The sequence below is a fragment of the Podarcis melisellensis genome, assembly GCF_964234715.1.
Source record: "Podarcis melisellensis genome assembly, chromosome: 3".
In the NCBI taxonomy this organism is placed as follows: domain Eukaryota; kingdom Metazoa; phylum Chordata; class Lepidosauria; order Squamata; family Lacertidae; genus Podarcis; species Podarcis melisellensis.
In genome coordinates, this window is record NC_138530.1 from 55742919 (window position 1) to 55769177 (window position 26259).

General features: G+C 39.8%; 1 protein-coding gene across 1 annotated transcript in view; it reads left to right on the forward strand.

The window, feature by feature from the left end:
- SYNE1 (spectrin repeat containing nuclear envelope protein 1) overlaps positions 1 to 26259 on the forward strand; it is a 274657-nt gene that overhangs the window by 168521 nt on the left and 79877 nt on the right. Inside the window, 19 exon segments of the mRNA XM_081905258.1 lie at positions 319 to 458; positions 4249 to 4446; positions 5501 to 5641; positions 8501 to 8668; positions 10814 to 10975; positions 11173 to 11367; positions 12346 to 12519; positions 14659 to 14850; positions 16636 to 16767; positions 17499 to 17605; positions 18764 to 18917; positions 19140 to 19271; positions 19367 to 19522; positions 21469 to 21678; positions 21853 to 21954; positions 22130 to 22249; positions 23570 to 23770; positions 24560 to 24733; positions 25161 to 25292. Of these exon segments, the coding sequence (XP_081761384.1) occupies positions 319 to 458; positions 4249 to 4446; positions 5501 to 5641; positions 8501 to 8668; positions 10814 to 10975; positions 11173 to 11367; positions 12346 to 12519; positions 14659 to 14850; positions 16636 to 16767; positions 17499 to 17605; positions 18764 to 18917; positions 19140 to 19271; positions 19367 to 19522; positions 21469 to 21678; positions 21853 to 21954; positions 22130 to 22249; positions 23570 to 23770; positions 24560 to 24733; positions 25161 to 25292 (2990 nt within the window).

Sequence of the window (26259 nt, forward strand, 5' to 3'; positions counted from 1 at the left end):
ACAACCTGGAATGAAATTTAGACCTCTGGTTTATCAGTGATCTGCATCCCATCCCCCAGTAATTATGTTATAACCCTGCAACAAACATTTGGAACAAATTAATTACTTTGTAAGTCAGATTTAAAGTGTGTAAGTTTAAAAAAAGTATCTAGTAGTAAAAATGTTAATGGTGTCTTACTTGCACTACAAATATCTAGCTTTTTATAGCATTTATAGTTCTAAAGAGAATGATACACACATGTACACAATAGGTGTTTTATTTTCTGGTGTGCTTTCACTGTATTCCCCCTGGCCCCGGCATATTTCCTCTCTAGGAAGCAGTAGTACAGTATGAGCAATATGAACAAGAGATGAAACATTTACAGCAACTAATAGAGAGAGCTCATCGTGAGATCCAGGACAAGCCCATATCAACAAGCAACATTCAAGAATTGCAAGCCCAGATTTCATGCCATGAGGTAATGTACCTAAGATTAATCTGTAACTCATTTGCACTTCCTGAAACTTAAATTTCCATTTCCTTTCCCATTTTCCAGAATGGGAACTCTTGCAGACATACCAGACCCTGGCATTTTTGTCTCTTCTGACTCAGACTGGAGAGGAATAAAAATATTTATCAACCCCCTTTTTTGCTGCTTCCTCTCCACAACAGTAGCTATTTCTCATTGAAGAGACTATATCAAAGGGGCTTTCCAATCCCTCCCACTCCCATTTTATATGGATGCACTGCCAACTGTACAACTTATATATGCAGCATTGGGAGGTATATCCCAGTGTCTGTAGGCAATAGCTGGCAGTCATTTAAAAATCTTAAAAGTCATTGCACAGAAGCAAAACTGGACTTGGATGTAGCTTGTCCAAATATGCCATTGGACTTGGATGTGGGGTGTAGTGGTTAAGAGCGGTAGTCTCGTAATCTGGGGAACCGGGTTCGCGTCTCCGCTCCTCCACATGCAGCTGCTGGGTGACCTTGGGCTAGTCGCACTTCTCTGAAGTCTCTCAGCCCCACTCACCTCACAGAGTGTTTGTTGTGGGGGAGGAAGAGAAAGGAGAATGTTAGCCACTTTGAGATTCCTTAAAGGGAGTGAAAGGCAGGTTAGCAAATTCAAACTCTTCTTCTTCTTCATAGGTGTGAAGTGTAAAGTTTAATATTGCAAGATCTGAGTCTCTTGAATATGGTTTGTGTTGAACAATTAAGACAATTAAGACATACACTTATTTTTCTTAAATTTAACGAAGTACATGTCTTCAAGGAGAAAACAGATCCTCTCGCCTTGTTACAAAGTAAAAATAAAATCAAACACTTATATCACAGCTTTTGTGCATCGGAGACCTATGGTGGCTAGTAATGACATACCATTAAAACAGCAGCATGAGAACCAACATATAAACCTTCTCTTGTATGCTCCTCCCAAGCCACAGGGCTGGTCCACCAGTGAGGCAGTTGCCTTGGGGCAGCAGATGTGGCCTACAAGGAGCATGCCAGTTGCCTCCTCTTGCTTCTCATCCTCTGCTGTGTGGCAACCCGCCACTGCCCACTCCTTCCTGACCTTCCCCAACACCAGCAAATGTTAATCAGTAATAAATGAGTTAATTGGCTAAAAACCTCAAAGCAGAAATGGAATATACTTCCTGGTATCTGATTTTGGCTTTGGTGCCTGAACCCAGCTGTGCTATCCCATGCTTCATTATCATTTCATATGAGTCACATACCTCTGTCTATTCCTGTTTGGATCTCATTCCTATCAGCCACCCTTTGGCTTAATTCCATTGCTGATTTATTCATGCAAGAAGTGAATATGCAAAAACAAGGCAATAATCACCACATCCTGTTGGGAGGCAAAGATGCACAGGCTGTTAAGCATTCTGCATTGAATCCTTGTCTCACAGGTGGAAAAAAAGATCCATTAAAAACCTGAGTGACTGGTTTCATGATACTGGCTATCTCACTGTGAAATTACTCCAGCCCTTAGGCATTCATTCAGGTTAAGCTTTGCAGGAGTTTCTCTTATACTTAATTCATTTGCTCTGAGCTGTCAGACTGTAAAAACATGTTTCGGACCAACGGCATGAGATCACTTTGTTCCAACTGAATACTTTTGAAAACAATCTCACAATCGTCCTGCTTTTTTTGAGGACTAAAAACTAAGCAAACATCATATGAAATCAAAAATGCTCTTTTGAAAGGGAAAAAATAGTTAGGGTTGACCATGTGTCCTACTTTAAATAAGACAGTCCTCTATTTTGAAGGCCTGTCAGAGGATAGTCCTCTGTTTTTCAGGTGTTCTCTGTTTGAGGTCTGTCCAGTCCACATCTGATTTAAGAATAATTTGGATCCAGAATACCTGCACGTTTGCATACCAGCTTATTCACTCAGATTAGCGAGGAGTTCTCTTAGTTGTCCCTTGTGTTACAGAGATCTCAACTAGCGGGTAGGCATTTAGTGTAAACAATCACATGCTGTGGACCACATTGATGTGACAGGTTCCTCGCTTTTGACTTCCAGGTATCTCTTGAAGGCTTTTATGCTGTTTAATTAGCCAACCATTTTAATGATTATTTATATTGTGTTTCACTGTGTTTTGTGGTGTTGCACATTGCCCTGAAATTTTATGACATTGCATCATAGAAATGGTTTTATATATATATAAATAAATAAATAAATAAATAAATAAATAAATAATCATAAAAAGGAAGAGCATGTGCCTTAAAAGTAGTGATGGAAAGACATTGATGGCATTTAAAAGCAAACAAACCAGTCTTAACAAGGAGAAACAGCAGAGATGGGTACAACACAGAAGCTAACACCCAAAAGCTAATATAGCAGAGTCTTTCTAAACTCTTTCTTGCTGTGGTCAAACTGTGTATCAAACTGCTGCTCATCCTGAAGTGTCAACCCCTGCTTTCTCTATTCAAACATCTGCCATTGTTTAAATCAGCCACTTTCCCCCGCTCAGTGATTCTCTATTGCTGCTTTAAACATCTGCTGTTTAAAATGGTCATGTTTTCCCTCTAAGTATTACTCCATTCTTTCTTTACTTCTGTCAATCACCTGATGTCAAATATAGCACCAGGTAACCTGTTTTCTTTTGCCAACACAGTTTGAAATCAAACTGTACAGGCAAAGACACAGATATTTACACGTGCAAACAATCAGCTGCCTGCAATTTCAAAGCCCTGTGCCTTTGCAAACACTGCCATGATTTTCAGCCCTTGCAAAAGCTCAGGGGTTTACAAAAGTCAGATATCAGCTAATTGTTGCCCCTTTCAAAGTGCTGTGCCTTTGCCCTCAGAAACCAGTGCTGTCCCCTCATACACATTTCTTACAAACCTGACTGGAAATATTTAGCTGATCTAATGCCTTAGCTACATTCTTGTGCCATGGTGATATACATAATCTACAAAACTAGACTGATACAGCAATCAATAGTGTGTAATCTTAAGTATGTAATTTTGCTGCTGCAGAGAGGGTTCAACTGGTGCATTAGTACAAAATTAGCTAATTTATTCAGGAATACAATTTGGACCCAGTCCAAGCTGTGACTCTAAACACACAGTTAAAAGAAAATAAATACCTTGCAGAGTGATATTAAAATGCCAAGTGCAAGCTACTAGTTTATCACAGCTCCCAGCATTTTAGAACAAAGCAAGAAGAAAGCCACAGTGTTTGTTAATCCATGACAGCCTTGTGCATTAACTTCTCTGTTCATTGTATTCAGTCTGGCCAGAAATGAATGCTGCATGTTTTTTTTAAAACTTCAAGTCATTGCATGACCTCATTTCCTTGGCATGCCTTATCTGGGGACTTTCAGCTTATTTTAGTATCCCACGAGGCAGACGAGAGAATTTCCCCTCTTGTTTTCAGCAGGATTTAATGCAGAATTTGCTTATCCTCAGAAATGATAATGTGAGTTTACCAGACACCCCTTCTGTCAGTGACAGGCAGGAAAGATTTTCCACGGTGCTTTCCATTTTCACTGCATAGCTTTCTGTTCAGTGGTTTAGCTCTGCCTTTCTCTGTGTGTATGTAGCGCGATGCAGCCTGACATGTTTGTTTTCCACAATCAACATCCTGCTGTTCGGCCACTGCTGCTGCTGAGGTAGGGCTTCTGAAACACAGAGCTGTGATTTTATTGGCTGACCTTAGACAAGCAAGCCGGTCTTTCTCTAACGGAAGCAGAATTGCTGCTCCTTCTTACGGCCTCTACATGCTGCATATGATTCTCAAGGAAGAAAATGTTTCCTCAGGAGCTGGCACAGAAGATCAAAGGCTACCAGGAGCAAATAGCATCTCTGAATTCCAAGTGCAAGATGCTAACAATGAAAGCCAAGCACGCCACTATGCTTCTAACAGTAACAGAAGTGGAAGGACTTTCAGAAGGAATGGAGGAGCTGGATTCAGAAGAACTCCTCTCAGCGCACTCAGCTCACCCCTCTGTAGTAATGGTAAGCAATAAATGTATAATTTGTCTGTTTCCTGGGGCCACTAGTCATGTACAATACTGGTTCTGACACTATTATGCAAAAAATTGCTACAGTCCATGTTGTTTCTTTGTCTTCATGAGATGTCTGGGTGTTGCTGCTTAGAATGCACTAGAGCTCATATTTATGCAGCTGTGGTTATTCAGTTTTACAAACCAGCAATTACTGTTATCCTTGGGTGTGTATGAGTGTGGCTTTTGGCAATTCAGCTTTTTAAACATGGATAATTCCTCGGAACCACCAAATAAAATCACATTTATAAAATAACAAAATATAGCTTCACTTTGTACTCCCAAGAGGTTATTATTATTACTACTATTTTCTGTTTTGTGCATTATCCTCCCTTGGTATACCTAAGTGAAGAACTGGGAGAGGGGGAAATTGATATGATTATTTTGCATATGCATGGAACTTTTTTATTTTTAAGTACACTGGATAGCAGTTGAAACATTGCTGGAATAAAGAATCCATAGGAGATGCTTTACTATTAAGTTGTATGTGTTTATTGCTTTCAGTATCTTTACATGTGGATCTGCTTTTCTTCTGTAACATTCCTCAAATATATTTTATCTAGTAGAAAGGTACATGTTTCCCTAGCTGAATGTTCCCATATTTTCCAGTGATATCTCCTACAACTATGGTGTATGTGGATAAGGTTAAATATGTTCTCCAAAATGCTATCACTCAAATACTCCAGAACTAGAGTAAATAAACTTTTATTCTTTGTCTACATTATTAATACTGTTTTCGTTGGTATGTATCAGATGCCAGGGAGGACAGGGCTTCTAGGTCTAATAGCTATTCAAAAGAGAGAACTTGGGCAGGAACATTTTCTCATAGTAGGGTGAGGAAAACTGTGCCTGCCAAATAAAATTCTCACACACAATTATTAAAGGTACAGGGGCTCTTAAACTATGGCCTGTTTGGAACTCTATGCATATGATTGCATTAAATAAAAATCATCCTTGTGGTGACTGAATGATCTTCTTGTTATTTGGGATTGCATTTCCCGTGGTAGATGACTGCTGGTCGCTGTCACACACTTCTGTCACCTGTTACTGAGGAGTCTGGGGAAGAGGGAACCAACAGTGAGATTTCTTCTCCACCTGCCTGTCGCTCTCCTTCACCTGTGGCTAATACAGATGCTTCTGTTAACCAGGTATCTCCCCGTTGCCTTTCATTCAATTGTGATGTCTGCAAATATGTGTGGTCCTCAGTGTGCAGTTCCTTATTTGTCCTGTCAGTTAACTTGGAAGTGTTTTCTCAGGGCAAAAAAATGAAGCTTTCGTTTTAATATTATTATTTAAAGTGAAACTACATGCTGTTCTTTAAAATGTATATAATAGATAAATACGGTGCAGCATTAAAACTGCTAGCACATTTGAAATGCTAGGCAGGGTCAAGCATGGGTTCAGATTGGATAAGGGACCACATGTTGAGATTCCTGCATTGCAGGGTGTTAAGGGAGTGGGTGGCACTGTGGTCTAAACCACTGAGCCTAGGACTTGCCGATCAGAAGGTTGGCATTTGAATCCCTGTGACGGGGTGAGCTCCCGTTGCTCTGTCCCAGCTCCTGCCAACCTAGCAGTTCGAAAGCATGCCAGTGCAAGTAGATAAATAGGTACCGCTGTGACAAAAAGGTAAACGGCGTTTCTGTGCGCTCTGGCACTCGTCACGGTGTCCCATTGCTCCAGTAGCGGTTTAGTCATGCTGGCCATATGACCCCATAGTCGCATTTGACTGGACTTAACCGTCAGGGGGTCCTTTACCCATTGGAGGGGGTTGGACTAGATGATCCTTGGGTTCCCTTCCAGCTCTACAATTCTCTGATACTGGAGATATGGATAAAAGAATGGGAGCATGCACAAGATTTTCAGTATTACAGAAGATCCTGACAAAACACAACTTTTATTGTCCCTTTGTCTATCTGCAAGTTTTCTGCTACTAGGTAGTTGCAAAGATCTTCCTTAGTTCTAATATTATTTCGTTATTGATAGTGACTTTTGTAAATGTGAATTAAATTGTTTTCATTGCATTGCTTTATTTTCAACATGAGCTCTCTTTTCAGTAATTACCGTGCATAGCTGTATCAAATTGACACTGTGGGTATCTTTGTTAATTAATGAGCTGAAGCTGTTTGGTATTTAATGGTATAATGCAATGAATAAAAATACAGATTCAGGGTTTAAAAAAACCACACCTTGATGTCAAGCTTATCCAATCAGATATTTTCTTCTCCCTGTTTCACTCCTTGATCTCGATGAAAAATAATGTGCTTTTCTTGCATATTCCCTCATAGATAGATAGATAGATAGATAGAGTTCCTCACATGTTATATGCATCATTACATACCGTAATTACTATATGGTTATTATATGCATTTTATGCATATCATAGTATGCAGTTATATATTGCAAGTTTCCTAAAATAACCAGCACATAAACAGATACACAGAATGCCGCATATACTGTAAAAATAATAATATAATAATAATTTATTATTTATACCCCACCTATCTGGCTGGGTTTCCCCAGCCACTCTGGGTGGCTGCCAACCAAATATTAAAAACACAATACAGCATTATATACATAGTTATGTATTATAACATAATATTGCAGAAGTAAGGTATAGCACAAGGCTTGACTCTTTCATATGAGATATTTATGTAATTAATTCTACGGGGGGGGGGGGGTGCCAGTATATAATTTGTTGGAGCTTTTCTTAGAAATAAAATGCTTGAGTTGTAAGCAAGTGCTCAATTCAACAGAAGGTTCAATTCGGGTGTAGCTTGATCAGGTCAGAAAACCATTTCCCATGGATAAATACATTTTAAACTGATCCTTCCTTCACTAGTAAAGAATGGGAACGGAGCAAGAACAATTTATTCATTACCTAATTATTGTAAGCTAGTAGCAAGTACTTCTTGTTCTAAACAAAAGCAAAACTCACCACTATTGTGATTCAACAAGGAAATTGATAGGTTAAAATAATAAGCAAAGCAAATGTAGGAAGTGAGATAAGGAGCCATTGATTTTGTAAAGTTTAGTGGCATTGCAAATGTAAAATACAAGAACCTTGTATTTTTTTGCAATGTATTTTGTAACATGGGAAATTAAGTAAGAAATATACATTGGGCCAACCTAGAGTTTGAGTGAGTTAAAAATGCAAGTTTGTCAGATCAAAGAGGACAGTCACTGTAGCAATGAGTAAGTAGCAGCACCTTTGTCTTTTTATTTTGCCTAATGTTGAGAGTTGTAGTAGGGGTGTGATGGTTGATCCACACAGCACTCTTACCTTCCTAGTAGCAGAATCAAGGAAGGAGGCTCTGCAGCCACTTGCTGCCTACCGTATTTTTTGCTCCATAGGATGCAGTTTTCCCCTCTTAAAAACTAAGGGGGAAAGTCTGTGCATCCTATGCAGGGGAGACAGGCAGAAAAAGCCCCCAAGAGCTACACACAAGCTTTGCGGCTTTTCCCCGGCCGGGATGGACCGCGCTCGCTGCCCTTGACTTCTTTAGCCTTGTGCAGCCTCCCCCTGCTAGAGATGCTTCGCAAGGCTAAAGAGGAAGCTGAGGCAGTGAGCGGGATGGATCGCGTTCACTGCCTTGGCTTCTTTGCTCTTTGGGGCTGGGGGGAAAACCTGGGATACATTTTTTCCCCTCTTGAATTCCTCCTCTAAAAACTAGGTGCGTCTTGTGGTCCGGTGCGTCCAAGAGAGCGAAAAATACGGTATATTGGTTGCTAAATGGAGGGACCATCATTAGAAGGATTCATCATAGGACTAACAATGTATATTAAAGCGCACAGAGCTATGGCTTGTGAGCAGAGCTATGGGTGTTTTCTTAGGAATTTTACTTAAAAACAAAAGATAAAAACAACAATACATACAAATAATGATTGTAGAAGATAAGCCATAAATATAAGCTGTGCAGAGCAACAACAGTAAACAAGAATAAACTGACATTTTCAAGAGTGTGTTATGTCTTTTGAAACTGCTGTATTGTGCTTCATGCTCGTAGGACATTGCTTATTACCAAGCCTTATCTGCTGAACAGTTGCAGACAGAAGCTTCAAAGATTCAGCCCAGCCCCTCATCCACTCAGGAATCTTCTGAGCCAGGGTTAGAGTCTGCCACTAGTGCTAAGCTGGATGATTTACAACGTTCTTGGGAAACACTGAAGAATGTGGTAAGTCTCTTGGTGCAAGGAGGAAAAGGAGAGGCGTTACTATAATTTTGTGTGTGGTTTAGGTGATTGTGTCAGAGTGGATTGTTTGCAAATATATGCATGACAAAAGAGGGGGGGGAGAGAACTAACTTGTGTGGTGGCATTTTAGCTGTAAGGAAGTTTCTATGCAGAAAGTTTGAAGGTTTTGAATATGTTCATCAAGTATACCTCTGAAGGCACACATTATTTTTAAGTAGTGAGGCCAGATACAATTAGCTTCCATTATTGAAGCTCTGACTTCAGATAATTTAACAATGTGGCTGCTAGATTTCCACCTTGGACTGGGTATTCTGATAATATCACAACTGCGCTGTGCCAACTGCAGTGGCTCCCAGGGTACTTGAAGGACTACCTGTCTTCAGGTGAGTACCTTTTTATGAGGTGAGGTAGGCAATTACCAAACAGAGTTGCCCTGGTGGTGGTGTCCCAGTAGCAGAATGCTCTCCTTAGAGAGGTTTGCTTGCCACCCAACTGTTATTTTTCAGCACCAGAATTTTCCAAAGGCTTGTAGATCTCGTTTACTGCTGTAGACTGCTTATATAATCCTGTGACCTTTAAGTTTATTGTGAGTAGTATTCAGTGAATGTGACCTGCCAGCACAAGGATTTCCACTTGCACAGTGGTACTTGCCCTCTCTCCATCTCCACATGGACCCCTAAATCTGTTTTAGGCATTGCCTCAGCACTGAGGAGCAGATTTAGAGATTTTGTGGGGTGTGCTCAAGAAGAGGAGGAGGAAAGTTCTGTTGTGGTTCGAGGACCCGACCCCCGCAATGTGGAAAGAATACACAAAGACACGTTATATAAGGTTAATGGGCAAGGAAAGGCCACAACTTTATTGATTACAGCAGTGAAAAGGTATTGGCTTAGGCATTGGATCTCTCAAGCAAGTGGGTTTATTCACCAGTAGGTGGAGCCTGTTGATGATCCTACTATAGGCTCTCCCCTGATGTCACCGAGGGTCGTGCCATGGCCTCCCGCCAAGCAGGCAACGGACAGAATACACGACCGCCAGATTCCTTTAACGGAATTCCCAAAAACTGAAGGCATAGGCGATGGCCACACCTAGCTCTTCGACACACCACAACACATTATTCTTGGGATGAACTTGGGATGCACCAGCTGGATACCACCCTATGTTTCATTCTTGTAAACTGCTCCAGGAAAATGATTGAAGGGCAGCATAAAAACAGTATAATCAACAATTGACTCTCTCTTAGCTCCCGCGTAGGCTTTTTCAGTGCAGACAGCCATGCCAGCACATGGAGATAATGCCCGTTACATATTGAATGGCAGCAGTGTGGACTCAACTGCTTATCCCAGAAACCTTATGCAAATTCATGTGTAAAACACAAACACATTTGTGCAAAGCTTTGTATCACTATGTCCACAGCAGCCAAACTGCATCAGAGATCATACAAAGCTCCAACTAAAGTGGTACCTTGGTTTATGAACTTAATCCATTCCAGAAGTCCGTTCTTAAACCAAAGCATTCTTAAACCAAGTCATGCTTTCCCATAGCAGCGGGGGACTCAATTTACAAAGTGAATACACTCAACAGGAAGCAGAACATGTTCTTGTTACAAGGCAAAGTTCACAAACCAAAACACCTACTTCCGGGTTTGCAGCCTTCTTAATCCAAGTTGTTAATAAACTAAGCTGTTCTTAAACCAAGGTACCACTGTATAGGGAAATTAAAGCATAAGGATGTGATTTGTAATTATAATAGATAAAATTTCAGACATAATTCTCTCTTCTATGGGCAAACATTTCTATTTCTTCGACACTCTCAGCTTCCTGCATCACAGCTACCCTATCAGATCCCTGTGAGAGGGGGCAGGGGGAGGGGCTGCTGAGAGGAAGAGAGGGCAGGAAAATTATCTTCCACTCCCTGCTTCCATGGGTGTTTCTAACTTATTATGTATAACTTTGCTTCCTTCCCTTTCCTACTGGGGTTTTTATGATGTTCTGTATATTATGCTCCATATATTGTTTGTTTTTGTTCTCATGTGGTATATCAATGCCAGTTTCTCTTTATTGAATAAAGAAGTGTTCTTTGGGTTTTTTAAAGAGTTGAATATCTAGTCTTGGTTTACTTTACTTGTAGATTAGTGAAAAGCAACGTACCCTCTATGAGGCCCTTGAACGCCAGCAGAAGTACCAAGACTCCCTCCAGTCTACATCCACAAAAATGGAAGCCATTGAGGTGAAATTAAATGAAAGCCTGGGTGTTGGGAAGAGTCCAGAGAGCCAAATGGCTGAACATCAGGTAAAAATAAATGAATGGCAAGATAAATTGTTTGCTTCTTGTTCACTTACAGGTCTATAGTCTTAAAATCCAAATTCCTGGCACAGTTGTACTGTCTGCCCTGAAAATATGTTGAAACTCTGTATTTTCTAGTTGTGTGTTTCCCACTCACTCAACCAAATTTAATCTTGTGATTTTTTGAAAACAACAACAACTAGGCTTTGATGGATGAGATCCTAATGCTTCAGGATGAAATTAGTGAGCTACAAACTTCATTAGCAGATGAGCTGGTGTCTGAACCACTAGATACAGATGCTGCCGACCAGTTGGCTCTACAATCTACGCTTACAGTCTTAGCAGAGAGGATGGCCACCATTAAGATGAAAGCTTCGGGGAAACGGCAGCTGCTTGAGGTACAAAGATACTGAAAGGAAGTTTTCATCCTAACAAATTTCAATCAGTAGGACCTTCCATGGTCTTTCAAGTATTTCCAAGTGTCCCTACATTTCGTTTGCTCCTGTAACATGTTTATCACTTCACGAGGGCCGCAGAACTTGCATGTTACCTGACATGGCACCAGTGCTTCTCAGTAGAGCCTATTCATGCATTCAGCTGCATATCACTGAGTGCTGTTTAAACACATACAGTAGTAGGAACTTTATTTATGTGCATGCATGTGTGAACTAATCCATCATATTAGATCCTTGTGTGGATCTATAAGATGAACAAAATAGGTAAGATTCCCTTTGCACTGTTTTTTGAGTCTCTGGCCATGTTTCCAACTATTTGATTCTCCTTTTACACTAAGCTGCCTTCCACATCTCTTCTTTATTCCCTCAGTCATTTCTTAAATTATTCCTTTAATTTCCATTTTTTTAATGTTAAGCTGCTCAGCACACATCACGGTGTTAAGAAAAAATGTAGTCAAATTCTTAGTTCACCCTTACCTGAACTCACCTTAAATGAGTACATATGATAATCTGCTGTAGATTTATATAGAGTGCTTCCTTTCTCCTCTCAGCAAGCCACTTTCTGTTATAAAATTATTACACCACTATTCACATATATTAGATTTCTATGAATCAAAACTTGTCCCTCGACACATTAGGATACAGTGCCGGCTTCCCCTGAAGAAAGGGAATGAGGTGATGATTTTAGCTGATCTGCCCCCTTTCCCCAGTGCCACCTCAAACACTGTTTACGAAGATCTCCCAGCCCTCTGCAGCAACTTCTCAGGGGCTTGAGGAGAAAAGAACTTGCAAACTCTGCCATCTGCCCCTTTCCTTGAACTTGAGCAGTACTCCATTGAGTTTAAGTGTGGACCCAACCCATCTATTTTTGTTCCTTCGAACTCGAAAGAATTGCAAATAATGGCCACATCTAATTACTAGGAGAAACTCAACGAGCAACTGGAAGAACAGCGGCAGGAGCAAGCTCTGCAAAGATATCGCACTGAAGCGGATGAACTTGACCACTGGCTCCTGAATAAAAAAGCTACACTGGACACCTCATCGGTTACTGTTGAGGAACCCATGGATATGGATTCTCAGCTGGTTGACTGTCAGGTGAAATAGCAACCATCATTTCTAAATATTACTTCTGATGCACTTATAGGGCTTTCTTGTGTATTTTTTAATTAGGACTCCTCACATGCCTAGTACTCATACTCATGTTTTGAGCAGTGCATTGAAAATTGGCTTTTTGCATTTACAGTGCATGTAGCACCTGCACATCTCTCAAAACCTTTCCACATCTGGAAGGTGGAATGAGCAGTGTCTAAACCAAGTGTTGGTTAAATAGACAGATGACATTCAGAACTAGTTTATGCGGCTTGCAAATTAGATACGGTCCTAATGTTTTAATCACTGGAACTTTTGAATAGAAAATCTTGTGCTTTGGGCCTACTTTTTCAAATAGAGCAAAGAAGTGTTCCCTATTCATTTTTAAAGAAATCAACAAATAATATTACTTGGTTATCCAAGCAGTATGCAGAAATAAAAGTGTTCCAGAATTCTCAAAGCTTTTAAAGTTCATAACAGACTCATGTCTCATGCTCACTTGTTTAAATGAGATCACACTCAAGGACTGAGTTGCTCATTTCAGACATAGCACTAAACTATGAGTTGTTTGTTTGTTTATAACAAAATTTGCTTACTGCTTAATTATAGTAAAACTTCTAAGTGGGTTAATGCATTATTTGGGGACCTGTGACTCTCAAAATGTTGTTGGACTACGACTCTCACCATTCCTGATCACTGGCTTCCTTGGCTGATGGGAACTGGATTCAATAGCATCTGGAAGGCCACAGGTATCCCATTTCTTCCCTAAATGATGGTCTAGTGTTACATGAGTGAACAGAAGTGAGCTGTGAACTCCCATGCTCCCTCTCCTTTCTCCTTCTCTACTTTCACCACAGGAAAGATTGGAAATTCAGTTTTAAGTGTATCTCCTTTTTGTTTGCTTTTTAAACTGTTTTTTCTGTTTTTATGATGATGATTTTGTAGAAGGCAATTAATAAATTAATTATCACAATCACCTTAAATTTTAAACAAACTGGAGTTAATCTCTGACTGTGTTTTCATAGAATGCTAAACCATGGAACAAACTTGAGCAAAGCTTTCAACTTGTGTGCTCCCCTTTCAGAACCCTGGCTTGTTGTTAGGTATATATCACAGATTGGGATTTAAACAAGTGAACATGAGATATGAGTCCGTTAAGAACTTAATGAAATTAGGTAGCAACATGCTTATATTCTTTAATGCCCCCTAAAACTGTTTTTGATTCATGTGTTTGATCCTATCTAAAACTCCACATTTTTAGGGAAGCCAATCTACCATATGCACCTCAAATCTGAGCTAATATCAACACTCCCACAGACACGGAAGCCTATTGAGAATGACAATTTTGACAATAAAGATTTTAAAAATGGGAATTAAATAGATTGGTTTGCCATTTTAAAACTATCCTTAAGTTTCTACATTTCCTCCTTCTGACTTAATTGTCATCAGATTAAATTGCTGAGGGCAATTAAATCAAAGTCTTTAAACTTGTTGTCAGAATATTGTCCCAGTTTTGGTATGCTGTGGAAGTACTTACCTGCATTTCAAAATAAACATGCCAGAGATTTGTCACTAGAGAGAGATAAGTCTCTTTCTAGACTAAAGAAGATTATGTGGAGGATCTTAGGGCCATTCATGCACCAATCAGAAAGATCCACAGTAAGCAGAGAAGCTTATCAATGCAATCAGAGCAATGAGAGGAGGGAAGGGAGATGAGCACAGAAAAAGGGATCTCCCTGCATACAACAGGCAGAAGTGGCAAAAGGAGGAGAAGAGAGCAACCATAATCTGCTAATTGCCATTAACTTGGGGTCATAGGTTCTGACATATTGATGCAGTAAAAAACTAGAAGAGCATTTAAGCATCTAAATATCACTGAAATGCAAACAAATGTCTGTGCTATGAAAAAGCCTTTGCTTTCAGACAATGCAGACTCTTGTGTTTTGGATGTTTCTTGCAAGTAAAAATAAAAGTCAGAGCTTTAGGAAATGCAGAATATTGGAAGCACATTTGTGAAGGCTCTGTGGAAAACTCTGTGGAGCAACAATGCAAATCTGCCTTGCTCTTAGCTTGGATGAGGATGAGGTAGGCCCTTGCGGATGCTGCAAGATGTATGAATTTGCCTCCTTGTTTCTGCTGCTTCAGAACATGCTTGTGGAAATTGAGCAGAAGGTAGTGGCTTTGTCTGAGCTGTCTGTCCATAACGAAAACCTTCTCATGGAAGGAAAAGCTCATACCAAGGACGAGGCAGAGCAGCTGGCAATAAAGCTCCGAACCCTAAAGGGAAGTCTTTTGGAGTTGCAGAGAGTCCTCCACGACAAGCAGATCATCATCCAAGTAAGGAGCTCTTCCTAATTGGCTTTAAGGGGGAGGGTTTGGGTTTGCATTTTTTCCTTCTGTGGGTTGGGGGAAATTTGAAAAAGAAGAGGCTGTCGTTATTATACACCTAGCAGTAATTAAATGCCAGTCAGTTAGAATTGACCCGACAAGTTACAGTTTAATTTCCTTATCACCTTTAGGGAGAGCTAAATTTATTAAAGCCTGCTCCCTGTCTTTGTCGTCTTCTTTGCCATTGTTCAATTGGAAATTGCTTGAATTGGAGCCTATATTTGTTTGTGTTCAGAGATTGGGGTTTGGAGCCTTGTCTGTCCCTTGCCCTGTGCCCCCAAGGCACTTTAAAAAATGTTGCAAGCTTAGTTATTAATTTAGATCAGTTCATTCAGATATCTCCTAGACAGGAGAAAGAGGCAAGTGCTTTTAAAAAACAACAATTGTGCACCATCATTTTGCGTATGACGCCTGTAAGCAGAAGACTATTTCCAGTGCAAAGTTATTTCACTGGGTTAAGGTACATGCCTTTATTTTAGAGTGTGAGAGACAAATTTGACATTAAAAGTTCTATGCCTTTTATTTCATGATAACTCTGGCTGTAATTCCCCCCAAAGAATCCTTTACTCACATGCACCAACATACATGTGTGCATCCTCATTTTTTCCTGGCAGCGTTTTCTCACATTAGGGTATATTTCTAATGCTGCCATCGGCTTCATGTGATGTGGAAGCAGCAGTGAGCCTTGGGGGTGGGGTAGAGTGGAGGCAATTCCTATGCTTGACCAGAACCTACCCTGTAGCTCTTTGGATCAGGACCCTAATATTCAGCTAAAATATTTGTTAGGCTAACTTAGTGTATTAAGAATTACACACAAGTTTTTAAAGTATTATTATCTACCTCTGAGATTCAGTTTTCCCGCTGTACGTATCCATACAACATTCTCTGGAGCAGTATTTGAAGATGGTGAAGCCAACTTTTTTTTATATGAACTTGCTGAAAGAGCAGCTCGTTCATAGCCTTTAGTAAACCACAGAAAGGGACAACTTCCTCCCTGATCCATTTGAATGTTATCTCGCTACTTGATGTCATAACAAACCAAAACCTCTTTGTAAGCATGTGATTCCCTACTTACGTATAATTCTTCTTTGCATGTTAAGGGCATAAGGAATTCTCTGGGGATTAGTGACCAGAGACTTGAGCAGTACTTGAGAAATGGCAAACCCATCTGATCACTAATCCAGAAGCAGGATAGCATACCTGTGTCATTAATCACATGGCAGATGAAACTGAAAATTAAAATGTATGGGAGCTTTTTCTTAACCCCAAAACTGTTCTACATTAAGGTACGGCAAACACATGTTGCCTGGAATATTGACCTTGAAGAGCTCAAGCAGTAGCTTTTCTGTAATCTGCAGCTATACATAGCTCTGGAGAATAGTAAAGGGAAAATGTGCTGAAGAGAGTGACACAATCAAATTGGAATCTAAATGGCACAAAGTAGACACTTAACATCAGCAGTATTCAGAAACCAGTTAGTGAACATTTAAGTTTCTCAGATCACAGTTGAGATGCTGTTCAGATGCTGTTCAGATGGAAGGCCACATAAGCTTTCCTTACAGTACCAGAATCACATTAAAGCAGGACTTATTATTATTATTATTATTAATCTCTCGAAGAAGTAGGAGACTCCAAATCCAGACCTGAGAATGACAATCCTATCTCCCTAAATTCATATTCCGCTTGTATTCCTCCTCCCGCCCTCTCATTCATTCATTCATTCATTTAAAGCAGGGTGCTATACAGGAAAAGGAGGAGTGTGAGCCAGATCTAGCCACTTCTCAGAGCCCCAGTGTCCAAGAATGGCTGCTTCAGGCACGGACAACCCGTTCACAACAGCAGCAGAGCAGCCTGCAGAGACAAAAAGTGAGTGTGCTTAGTTACTACAAATCCTAAACCTGTTTAAATGCAGTGAAACATTCATTTGAATTGTGTATACTTCACATTTGCAGATGTCTACATTCTGTTTGTGGATGTGGGCCCCCTGCTAGCAGGAGAGATGTGCAACTTTGGGAGCAGGGCCAGCAGTACAGCCCCACTTCCCATTGCAGTGGTACCTCTGGTTATGTACTTAATTCGTTCCGAAGGTCCGTTCTTAACCTGAAACTGTTCTTAACCTGAAGCACCACTTTAGCTAATGGGGCCTCACACCGCCGCCGTGCGATTTCTGTTCTCATCCTGAAGCAAAGTTCTTAACCCGAGGTAATATTTCTGGGTTAGCGGAGTTTGTAACCTAAAGCGTATGTAACCCGAGGTACCACTGTAATAGCACAACACCCCTTCATGAAGGGAACTGTGACCCCTTGTGGTCTTTGGGAGTTGTGTTCACTGGTTGTTCCCATCACATGCACTTTGACCCTTCTGTGTTTGTTTAAGGGATGAGTAAACTATGTTTCAGCTCAATTTAAGGATAGCCCTTTGTTTGTGGAGGAATGAAGATGCAAGGAAGCATTATAACTATGGCTAGTCTTATCTGAAATCTTGGTTATTTTCATTTTCCTGTATGCCTAAAATGCATTCTAGCAGTTGTACTGTATTTAGTATTCCTAAATAGTAAACAGGATGCTGTTCAGCCAATTGTGCTTGATTCTTTTTAGGAGCTAGAGAAAGAGCTAGCAGAGCAGAAGAACCTACTTCGCTCCGTGGCAAGTCGTGGAGAGGAAATTCTAACACAGCAATCTACTTCAGAAAACTCTCATTTTAGGTGTGGCTTGATGCATTTTATTCTTGTTCAATAGCTTTGTATTGATTGATCATGCCAGTGTGTGCTCATACCTTTGTGTGTTATTTGTGTTTTATTGTAAATGAAATCTGAAAAACAGTTTACATTTAAAATAAGATTCTCAGAATTTATTCAAGATTTTGACAACTGCTGGCTAGTTTTTACCTAATTACAGTCATACCACAGTTTAAATATGCTTCAGGTTGAGCGCTTTTGGGTTGCGCTCCGTGGCGACCCGGAAGTAACGGAACACGTTACTTCTGAGTTTCGCCGCTCACGCATGCCCAGACAGTCAAAATGATGTCATGCGCGGAAGCAGCGAATCGTGACCTGCTCACGCACAGACGTGGGTTACGTTTGCCTCAGGATGCGAACAGGAAGCCGGAACGGATCCTGTTCGTATCCAGAGGTACCACTGTAGTCTAAACATCATATATATATATATATATATGCTTTCGTAGATTTTCACGGGTACAGGAATGCAGGTTTTGGTGTCCTCGGGTGTATATATATATATAATCTCCAGGTAAGATAAGCAGAGGGTCAAACAAAGCCTGCCACCACAAGGCTTTGTTAGAAAGAGACACACTAACTCATAATGCACAACTTGCAGATTTCTTATGAAAGGTACCTAAAGTTTATTCTTATACTTAATACAAATTTAATTAATATTTGTTGTATGTAATTTTAAAAACTTTGGAAGGTTACATTTGTAAAGAATTAAATGCTTCCTTAATTCAGTGCCTCAAAAATCATACCCATCAATCTGAAATGTTACTGATTTCAGCAGTCATGAGGCTTCCTGGTTTTAGTGCATAAATACTATGAGTACTTCCGATTTCTAGGAAATCCTTAATACAGCCCAATTAAAGTGTTCTAGAAGTGTAGGAGACCGCCACCAGCATCACAGCCAGGCAGGAATTCATACACAGTCACTGGGTGCAAGTCACCTCCACTTGCGTCAGCTTTTAACTTGCAAAATCTCAGTGGTTTACATTAACTTTCATGACTAACCCTTCATATCAGGTGTGAAAAGTATTTTGATGAGGAGAGTATACATAAGTACAGTAGAGTAACAGTCTTTCCAGAAATATTGCAGTTTCAGTATTGCTAATTCATATTTGTCTTTTCCATCAACAGGAAGCCTGATGTATTAACAGAGGAACTAGGTTTAGAGGGAGAAAAACCGTCAGCTGAAGATCAAATGAAAATGAAGTGGGAAAGCCTCCATCAAGAATTCAGCATTAAGCACAAGCTGCTGCAGAATGCTCTGGAACAAGAACAAGAGCAGCCAGTAGGTTTTCTTTCAAAACTGTTGTTTTCAGCACTCTTTACAGAAAAAGAAAATGGTAAAATCTACAACCCAGTAATGTCTTTTTCTCAGGATGTAAATTGAAAAAAGGAGCTGTTTAAATCAAAGCCCTACTAACTGAATAAGGATAATAAAATCATTATATTCATTTACATTTTTGTCATGCCTGAAAATTGTAATCATTACCTTTTCCTTCCTTCACAGCTCTACAGCAGACCAAACCGACTTATATCTGGCATGCCAATGTACAAACAAGAAGGGCAGTCTCAAGATAAACCATCAGCTGCATCTTTATTGGTTGGTTTGAATGAGGCTTTTGAAGATGCTTCTTCCCAGGTAGGATATTTGATTATGTTCACTTTTTTGGTAAAGTGCAATATATATTACTATACTAATGGACCTGCCTCTCTCTTTTGTGGTGCCTTATTCAGCCTGGAGGTGTGGACAAGGAGAGCCTGCACTTTGAGCAGAAGTTGTACAGTGGTGTTTCAGCCACCTCTTCCTGGCTAGATGGTGTTGAAGAGCACTTGTTTGTTGCCACCGCCCTGTTGCCCGAAGTGACAGAAGCTTGTCTTTATAACCAGGAAGTAAGTGGTCCTAAAATTGCCATCTTATTTATTTATTATTTAAATATCTCTCTCACTTTTCATTAATTAATGATCCCAGGGCATGAAACATAACAAAACACAGTTAAAAGACAAGCAATAAAACCAATTCAATGACTTAAAATACCAGATAAAATATACTGTGCAATCGTATACACTAATCAGGGGTTGTTCCCTATAAAGGCTTGGTTGAAGAGAGATGGTTTTTTTACCTGGTGATGAAACATAAATAGTGATGGCTCCAGCCACATTAGAAGAACCACCACGGAAAAGGTTTTATCTTGTGCCACTGCATAATGAATTTCCCCCAGTGGTGGAACACTGAGAAGCTCCCCTCCATCACAACAGTAAGACAGATGCATTAACGTTGGAGCTAGTACCGAGGAAGTGGGGAGGCCTTCATCAAGAAAAAAGTGCCAGCTTAATGTTGTACTTTTTAATTTATTGAAACACAAGACTATACAGCTATGACTATAGTTTTAAATGTGATATTGTTAGGTAGAAGAGCAATTGCAAGGTTCATTTGCTCCTCTGCTGAGCTGCTAAAAAATACGTGATGTCCACATCACAGGTAAAGACACCTCAAGTGCAGTTAGATCCAAACCCTGAAACCTATGGAGCCAACCTGTGTGCGCCCATGGTGGTGGAGAATATGCAAGTAGAAAAGTTGAGCTATGTAGCAGTGGGCATCATTCTTAGTGTGCCCCACTGGGATAAATAAAATAGGTTGCATTTGACAAGTCTGTTGTAGTTCAGTAGAGACAAAATTGTTCTCGTGAAGAAGTGTTAACCTCTACCAATGGTGTCTCTATGTTTCACATCTGTGTTACCCACCATTTATGTACATTACTATGTACATCGGGAGGAGGGGCGGTACTGAGAGATAGTGCTGCACTTCTTCTTTCTGGAGTGTACACAAAAAGGGGTTAGAACATTTGCCCAATTGCAAAACCATGCTTACATGCATACACCAAGACTACTGCAGTACATACATACATCAAAAGAAGTGTGAATATGTGCACATAAGAGGCAACAGGCAATCCAATTTTGGGGGGCGGCAGAGGTGCCAACATGAACTGTTGTAAACAAAAGTATTTCTGTTTCCTACTTTAGGCTATGTACACATTCCCATTTATTCTGCATCTAGTGTACTCCCTCTGCTGGTTTGGGAAGTGGACGTTAGCCACAATCCATATCAATCCTGTATCTCTTCTGTTGATTCTTCTGAAATACTGCATTTTTATCCATTTCCCCCCAAAGCAGCTATGGTCCAAATTGAGAAATAGAATGATCTAGCTGTATTTTAAGCCATTAGTTGTGCACACAGCCTTAGACTGCCAGTGACTCTGTAGGTGCTCAATAAGACTGAGAGGATTTTCAGAAAATTCTGTTGCTGTATATTTATTCTAGGCATATGCTGTAATATTTCAGAAATCAACAGACAGCTTGGAAAGGAAAATACAATGGAGTATTTATACAGAACTCTACATGTGTATCTTGGGTGAAGCAATCTGTGTAGGGATTCTTTCACTAATATGACTAGTGAGACTTTTGTACATAAATGGAATCTGCATATGCGTTGGTGTTCCTGCCTGCACATTAAGTGCAATTATAAGCATGATTATTCAAAACTAAGTCCACTATTTTCAACAGGATTTGCTTCCAGATAAGTGTGCATTAGATTACAGCCTGAGAACTGCCCTACATAGCTGAAATGACTGTATCTGGTTAACTGTGTTCTGAATGAAGATACCTACATTTTGCATATATGATCTTACCCTATCATGGAACAAGTTTTGAAGACATAGGAATATAATACTTTGGTATTATATTCTCTCTTTCATCATCATCATCATCATCATGATTGGTCCAATATTTCGGAGAGTATATTTTCAAGTGTTGTTTGGTTTTATTCACATATACTCCAGGCTCTGGCTAAAGATATCAAGGAGATGACAGAAAAAATGGATAAGAACAAGAATTTGTTTTCTCACATATTTCCTGACAATGCTGACAATCGAGATGTTATAGAAGACACCTTGGATTGTTTGCTAAGGAGACTAATATTAATGGAGACACTGGTAAACCAAAGATGTCATCAGATGAAAGAGAGACTCCAGCATATTCTGAGTTTTCAGGTAAAGTTTCCCTTAACTTCTTAATGATTTTTTCCCCTTTCAGATTTTTTTTTCTGAACAGGGACATCATAGAAACAATAAAAGATCACAAAGCAGTGAGTTAGCTTTTGAGTTCCAGAGAACTTTTCCTTGGGCTGAATAGAAAATCTCACATAAAATTTTCTTCACTGACAGAATGACCTGAAACTGATGTTCACATCACTGGCAGATAACAAGTATATAGCCCTGCAGAAACTAGCTGAAGCAATTGAACGTCCTGAAACAGAACAAATGCAGGTACTGCCCTCTTTCTGTTACAAACCATGGAGAGGGGAAATATATATTATCTAACCTAAAAGTAAAAAACTTTGCTGAACAGCCTTAACACATTTGTTGAGTTGCTGTCTCTGACATCATGCATCACTGTTGTTGTGACACTGGAGGCTCAGTGTTATAATTCTTTCTTATATAGGCTATTCAACAAGCAGAAGATGGACTGAAAGAATTAGATGCAGCAATCAGTGAGTTAAAGAAACGTGGGGATAAACTGCAGATTGACCAATCTTCCATGCAAGAGCTAACAAAACTTCAGGTACATAACCTATTATTAAGAACTTTGTGACATTGTTCTTGAAAAATGGTTAGTACTAAATTATTTGTAAGTAACAAGTAATTATTATTTATAGGTAATATTAACATAAATCAACATTGGGAGGGGCCATTGCGCACACGTGACATGCGTTGGGAGGAAGCCACTGCTGTGAGGCCGGCTGCCACAATGCCTGCCATGGTCTGCCATCTTTGTGCGGCCCAGCCCTTCAGGATTGTGGGGGCTCAGCCCCATCCCAACAGACTTGGGGGGGAGGGGCTGAAGACAGCTAAGCCCTACAGAGTTGGAGCCCATGGATTCCATTTTTCAACATCTTCTGATTTTCTGTTTCAGATCATTCAAATTCTTTACCTGCTGCTTAATAACATTATAACATATTCTGTGAGGGTTTAGTTGTCTCTTTACATCAATGAATAAATATATTTTGCAGTCACTGAATGGCAGAAAGCCAGTGACAGTAGAATATAAAGAGTGCCTGACACAAGGAATAATGGCTTAACCTTGTATTGCCAACACTTGACTGCAAATTACTCCCAAGAGTCTCAGGCAGAGCACTTTCCCATATATGACTCCCAATAACTTTTAACTAGAGGTGATAGGAAATGAAATCATAATATTCTGCATGCAAATAGTGCTCTATCACTGAGCTGTGGCCTCTCGCCCATGGTTTTCATACAGAATACACTGTTGAAATCAGTCAGAATTTTGATGGCTGGTTGTTTTTTTAAAGCTCTTTTGGATTTTCAGACAAGTTAATTCCCAGCTCAGTGACTCCATTAGAATATTTTTTATGAGTTTGCTGACTTCATTATAAGGCACCCAGGAAAAAACAGGACACAACTCCCCCCAGTGCAGTCCAGTCACAATTCCCAGAACAACATCTACAACTGAGACTGAAGGCAGGGATGCCTCTGTGGCAGGAGAGCTAATATGGTGCACTCCAAATGTTGTTGGACTACAACTCTGGTCAGCCCCAACTTGGTGACCAATGTTCAGAGATGATGGGGTTGCACCACACTGACTACATCTGAAATACAGCATTTAAAATTTTGTCTCCAAGAAATCTAATTTGTTGTTATTTTACTTTTTGAATTTGAATTTACTGAAATCTTAGTAAAAGATGGAATATAAATACTTGAAATAAGTAAATGAAATATATTCCTTATAAATTCTTGACCCAGATTATCATTGAAACACCATACTGGCAAAATGGATTGACTTGATCTTCAGTGTTTAATATTTGCATGAGTTTTCTCTGTGATTCCAAGGAAAAACATTTATGCTTCTTTTCTCCTATGTCAGGATATGTATGATGAGTTGATAATGGTCATAGGATCCCGGCGCAGTGGGCTAAACCAAAATCTGGCACTTAAGGGTCAGTATGAGCAAGCGTTGCAGGATTTGGCTGACCTAATTGAAACTGGCAAAGAAAAGATGTCAGTTGACCAGAAAATGATAGTTTCCTCTAAAGAGGAAGTCCAAAATCTTCTGGACAAGCACAAGGTAAAAATATGTAATTCTTAATTTATTGCAAATATCTTGTTTTTCCATTAGTGTCATTCTGTTGTTGTAGTTGCTTTTAATTTTTCTGTTCTTCATTTCTGGAAAGAGATCTCTTATGATTTAATGACACATGGAATAATTTGAAAATAAATAGTGGTAAAAAATGATAGATTCTGTTTTCTGGTTCTTTATATATTGCCATGTTATATTGTTGCAATAGTAGGAACGGAAATGTATTGACTACCTGGAGGGATGCTGTTGAAAAGGCTTTCCTGCATTTCAGGAGGTTGTACTAGATGACCATAAACACACAAGAAGAGCTCTGGTGAATTAGGCTGAAGTCTCATCTAGTTTATCATCCAGTTCTCACAGTGGTCAACCAAATGTCTATGGGAAACCCATAATTGATTATTAGCATCCTTATAAAGGAAATAATATAAATACAAAATGCTAGCTTATAAAGCAAGGATTAATTTCCACACATAAAAAATTATGTACAAATCCTGCACCAGTATCTGTTCTGCTAGAAGTTGCACTAAAAAGAAATGATGGCTAATCTGTGTGGACAGCCCATGGTTTAATCATCTAGGTAAATCTAAAGTTTGCATCACATTGGTATAATTTATTAAAAAATAATAAATATATGCTGCTGTCCTTTATACACTTACCTGGGAGTAAGTAATATGGAGTCCAATAGTACTTATATCTGAGTAAACGTGCACAGGAACATACTGTTTAGTCTAGATGGATACAAATAATAATACTTGGATGGGGTATATCATTTTTCAGGAATATTTCCAGGGACTGGAGTCACACGTAATTCTGACGGAAACACTTTTCAGGAAGATTAGCAGCTTTGCTCTTGTGAAGGAAACTCAGTTCCATGGAGATCTGATGGCACAAGCCTCTGCTGTATTAAAACAGGCTCACAAGAGGGGTGTGGAGCTAGAATATATTTTAGAGGTAAGAACTTCCTTTTTTATTGCCTTAAAATGTGGATATATCAAGTGCATTTCACTCAGTAGTTCCTAGTTTGCACATAACAGAAAGCTATGGTTAACAACGGCTTCCTGCCCCCCCCCCACCATGTCTGTGCAAAGAGAGGAGCAGAGAAGGAGCCAAGGGGCTTAATAAGCTGGGTTATGGTAATTCAAATGCTGTCTATGAGTGCTTGTCATAGTTAGCTATAAAATTGTTGAAGGAAAGCAAAATCGTCCTTAGCCATATGGAAGGAAGTGAAGAGAGTGAGTCCAGGAGAAGATTTCTCTCTGTGGTGTTGCACTAAACAATGGTTTAGCATCCAAATGAGAATTGTACTTTTCTTTTGATAATGCGTTTGGAAATCACCGAGACACTGGTTCAGCTTTTAACATGTGCATGTCCTTTATAGACTTGGACGCATCTGCAAAAAGATTATCAGGATCTTACACGGCAGCTGGAGACGGTTGAAACTAGCATTCCTAGTGTGGGTCTGGTAGAGGAATCTGAGGAGAGGCTTGCAGATCGGATTGCACTTTACCAGGTAATTTTGATGGTTTCCACAGTTTAAATATTGATTTGTTATCAAAAAAAATTTACAAAGCATCTATCGCTTTATCTCAGATGATTGCTGTTTGCATGACTGAGGTTTCTATTCTATGTTGCGTTCAAATTAAGACAAAACTTTATTGATTACATGTAAGAGAAAGTTTCGGATTGGCATTGGGCATGCATCCAGTGATCAACCAGCCCGTCTGCTATTTGATACGTAGTTGGGAATGACCAGTATTATGTTCCACTTGCAGCATGAACCACATCCAGTAACCCCCCGCTAGTCCCTCCCCACACACACAACATGGAGTGGAGGGTCTTCCTCTGCTCATTCCCACTAAGGATCCAGCCCAGTGAGTCTTCCAACCACAAGTTGCAATGATTACTACCACACATGACACTAAGACTGAGTACATTATTTGCGTCTCGTATATAACATTTGTGTGCATATCTAAATTATGCTATTGGAGAACAGGGAGTGAAAGAGAATTGTTTTAAAATCAAATAGACGTTCTGGACAATTTAGTTTTTACATTACACAATAGATACGCAAAACACATGCCTTCTGAATTAGGCCAGTGGCCCATCCGCTCCAGCACCCTGTTTTCACAGTGGCCAAGCAGGGAGCAGAAGATGAGCACAAGAGCAATTCCCTTTCCCATGGTTTCCAGCAACTGGCATTTGGAAGACGTGTAGACAGAACATAGCCATTGGCTAGTAGCCATTGAAAGCCCTCTCCTCCATGAATTTGTCTAATCCTCTTTTAAAGTCATTCAAGTTGGTGGCCATCACTGCCTCCTGGAGGAGCGAGATTCATAGTTTGACTGTGTGCTGTGTGAATAATTACATCCATTAGTCCTAAATCTCCCAATGTTCCGTTTCTTTGGTATCTTTTAGTAAAATGTAAAAACAGCCAAAAATTTAATTACCACGGAAGTATTTGCTAGGTTTCATAATGA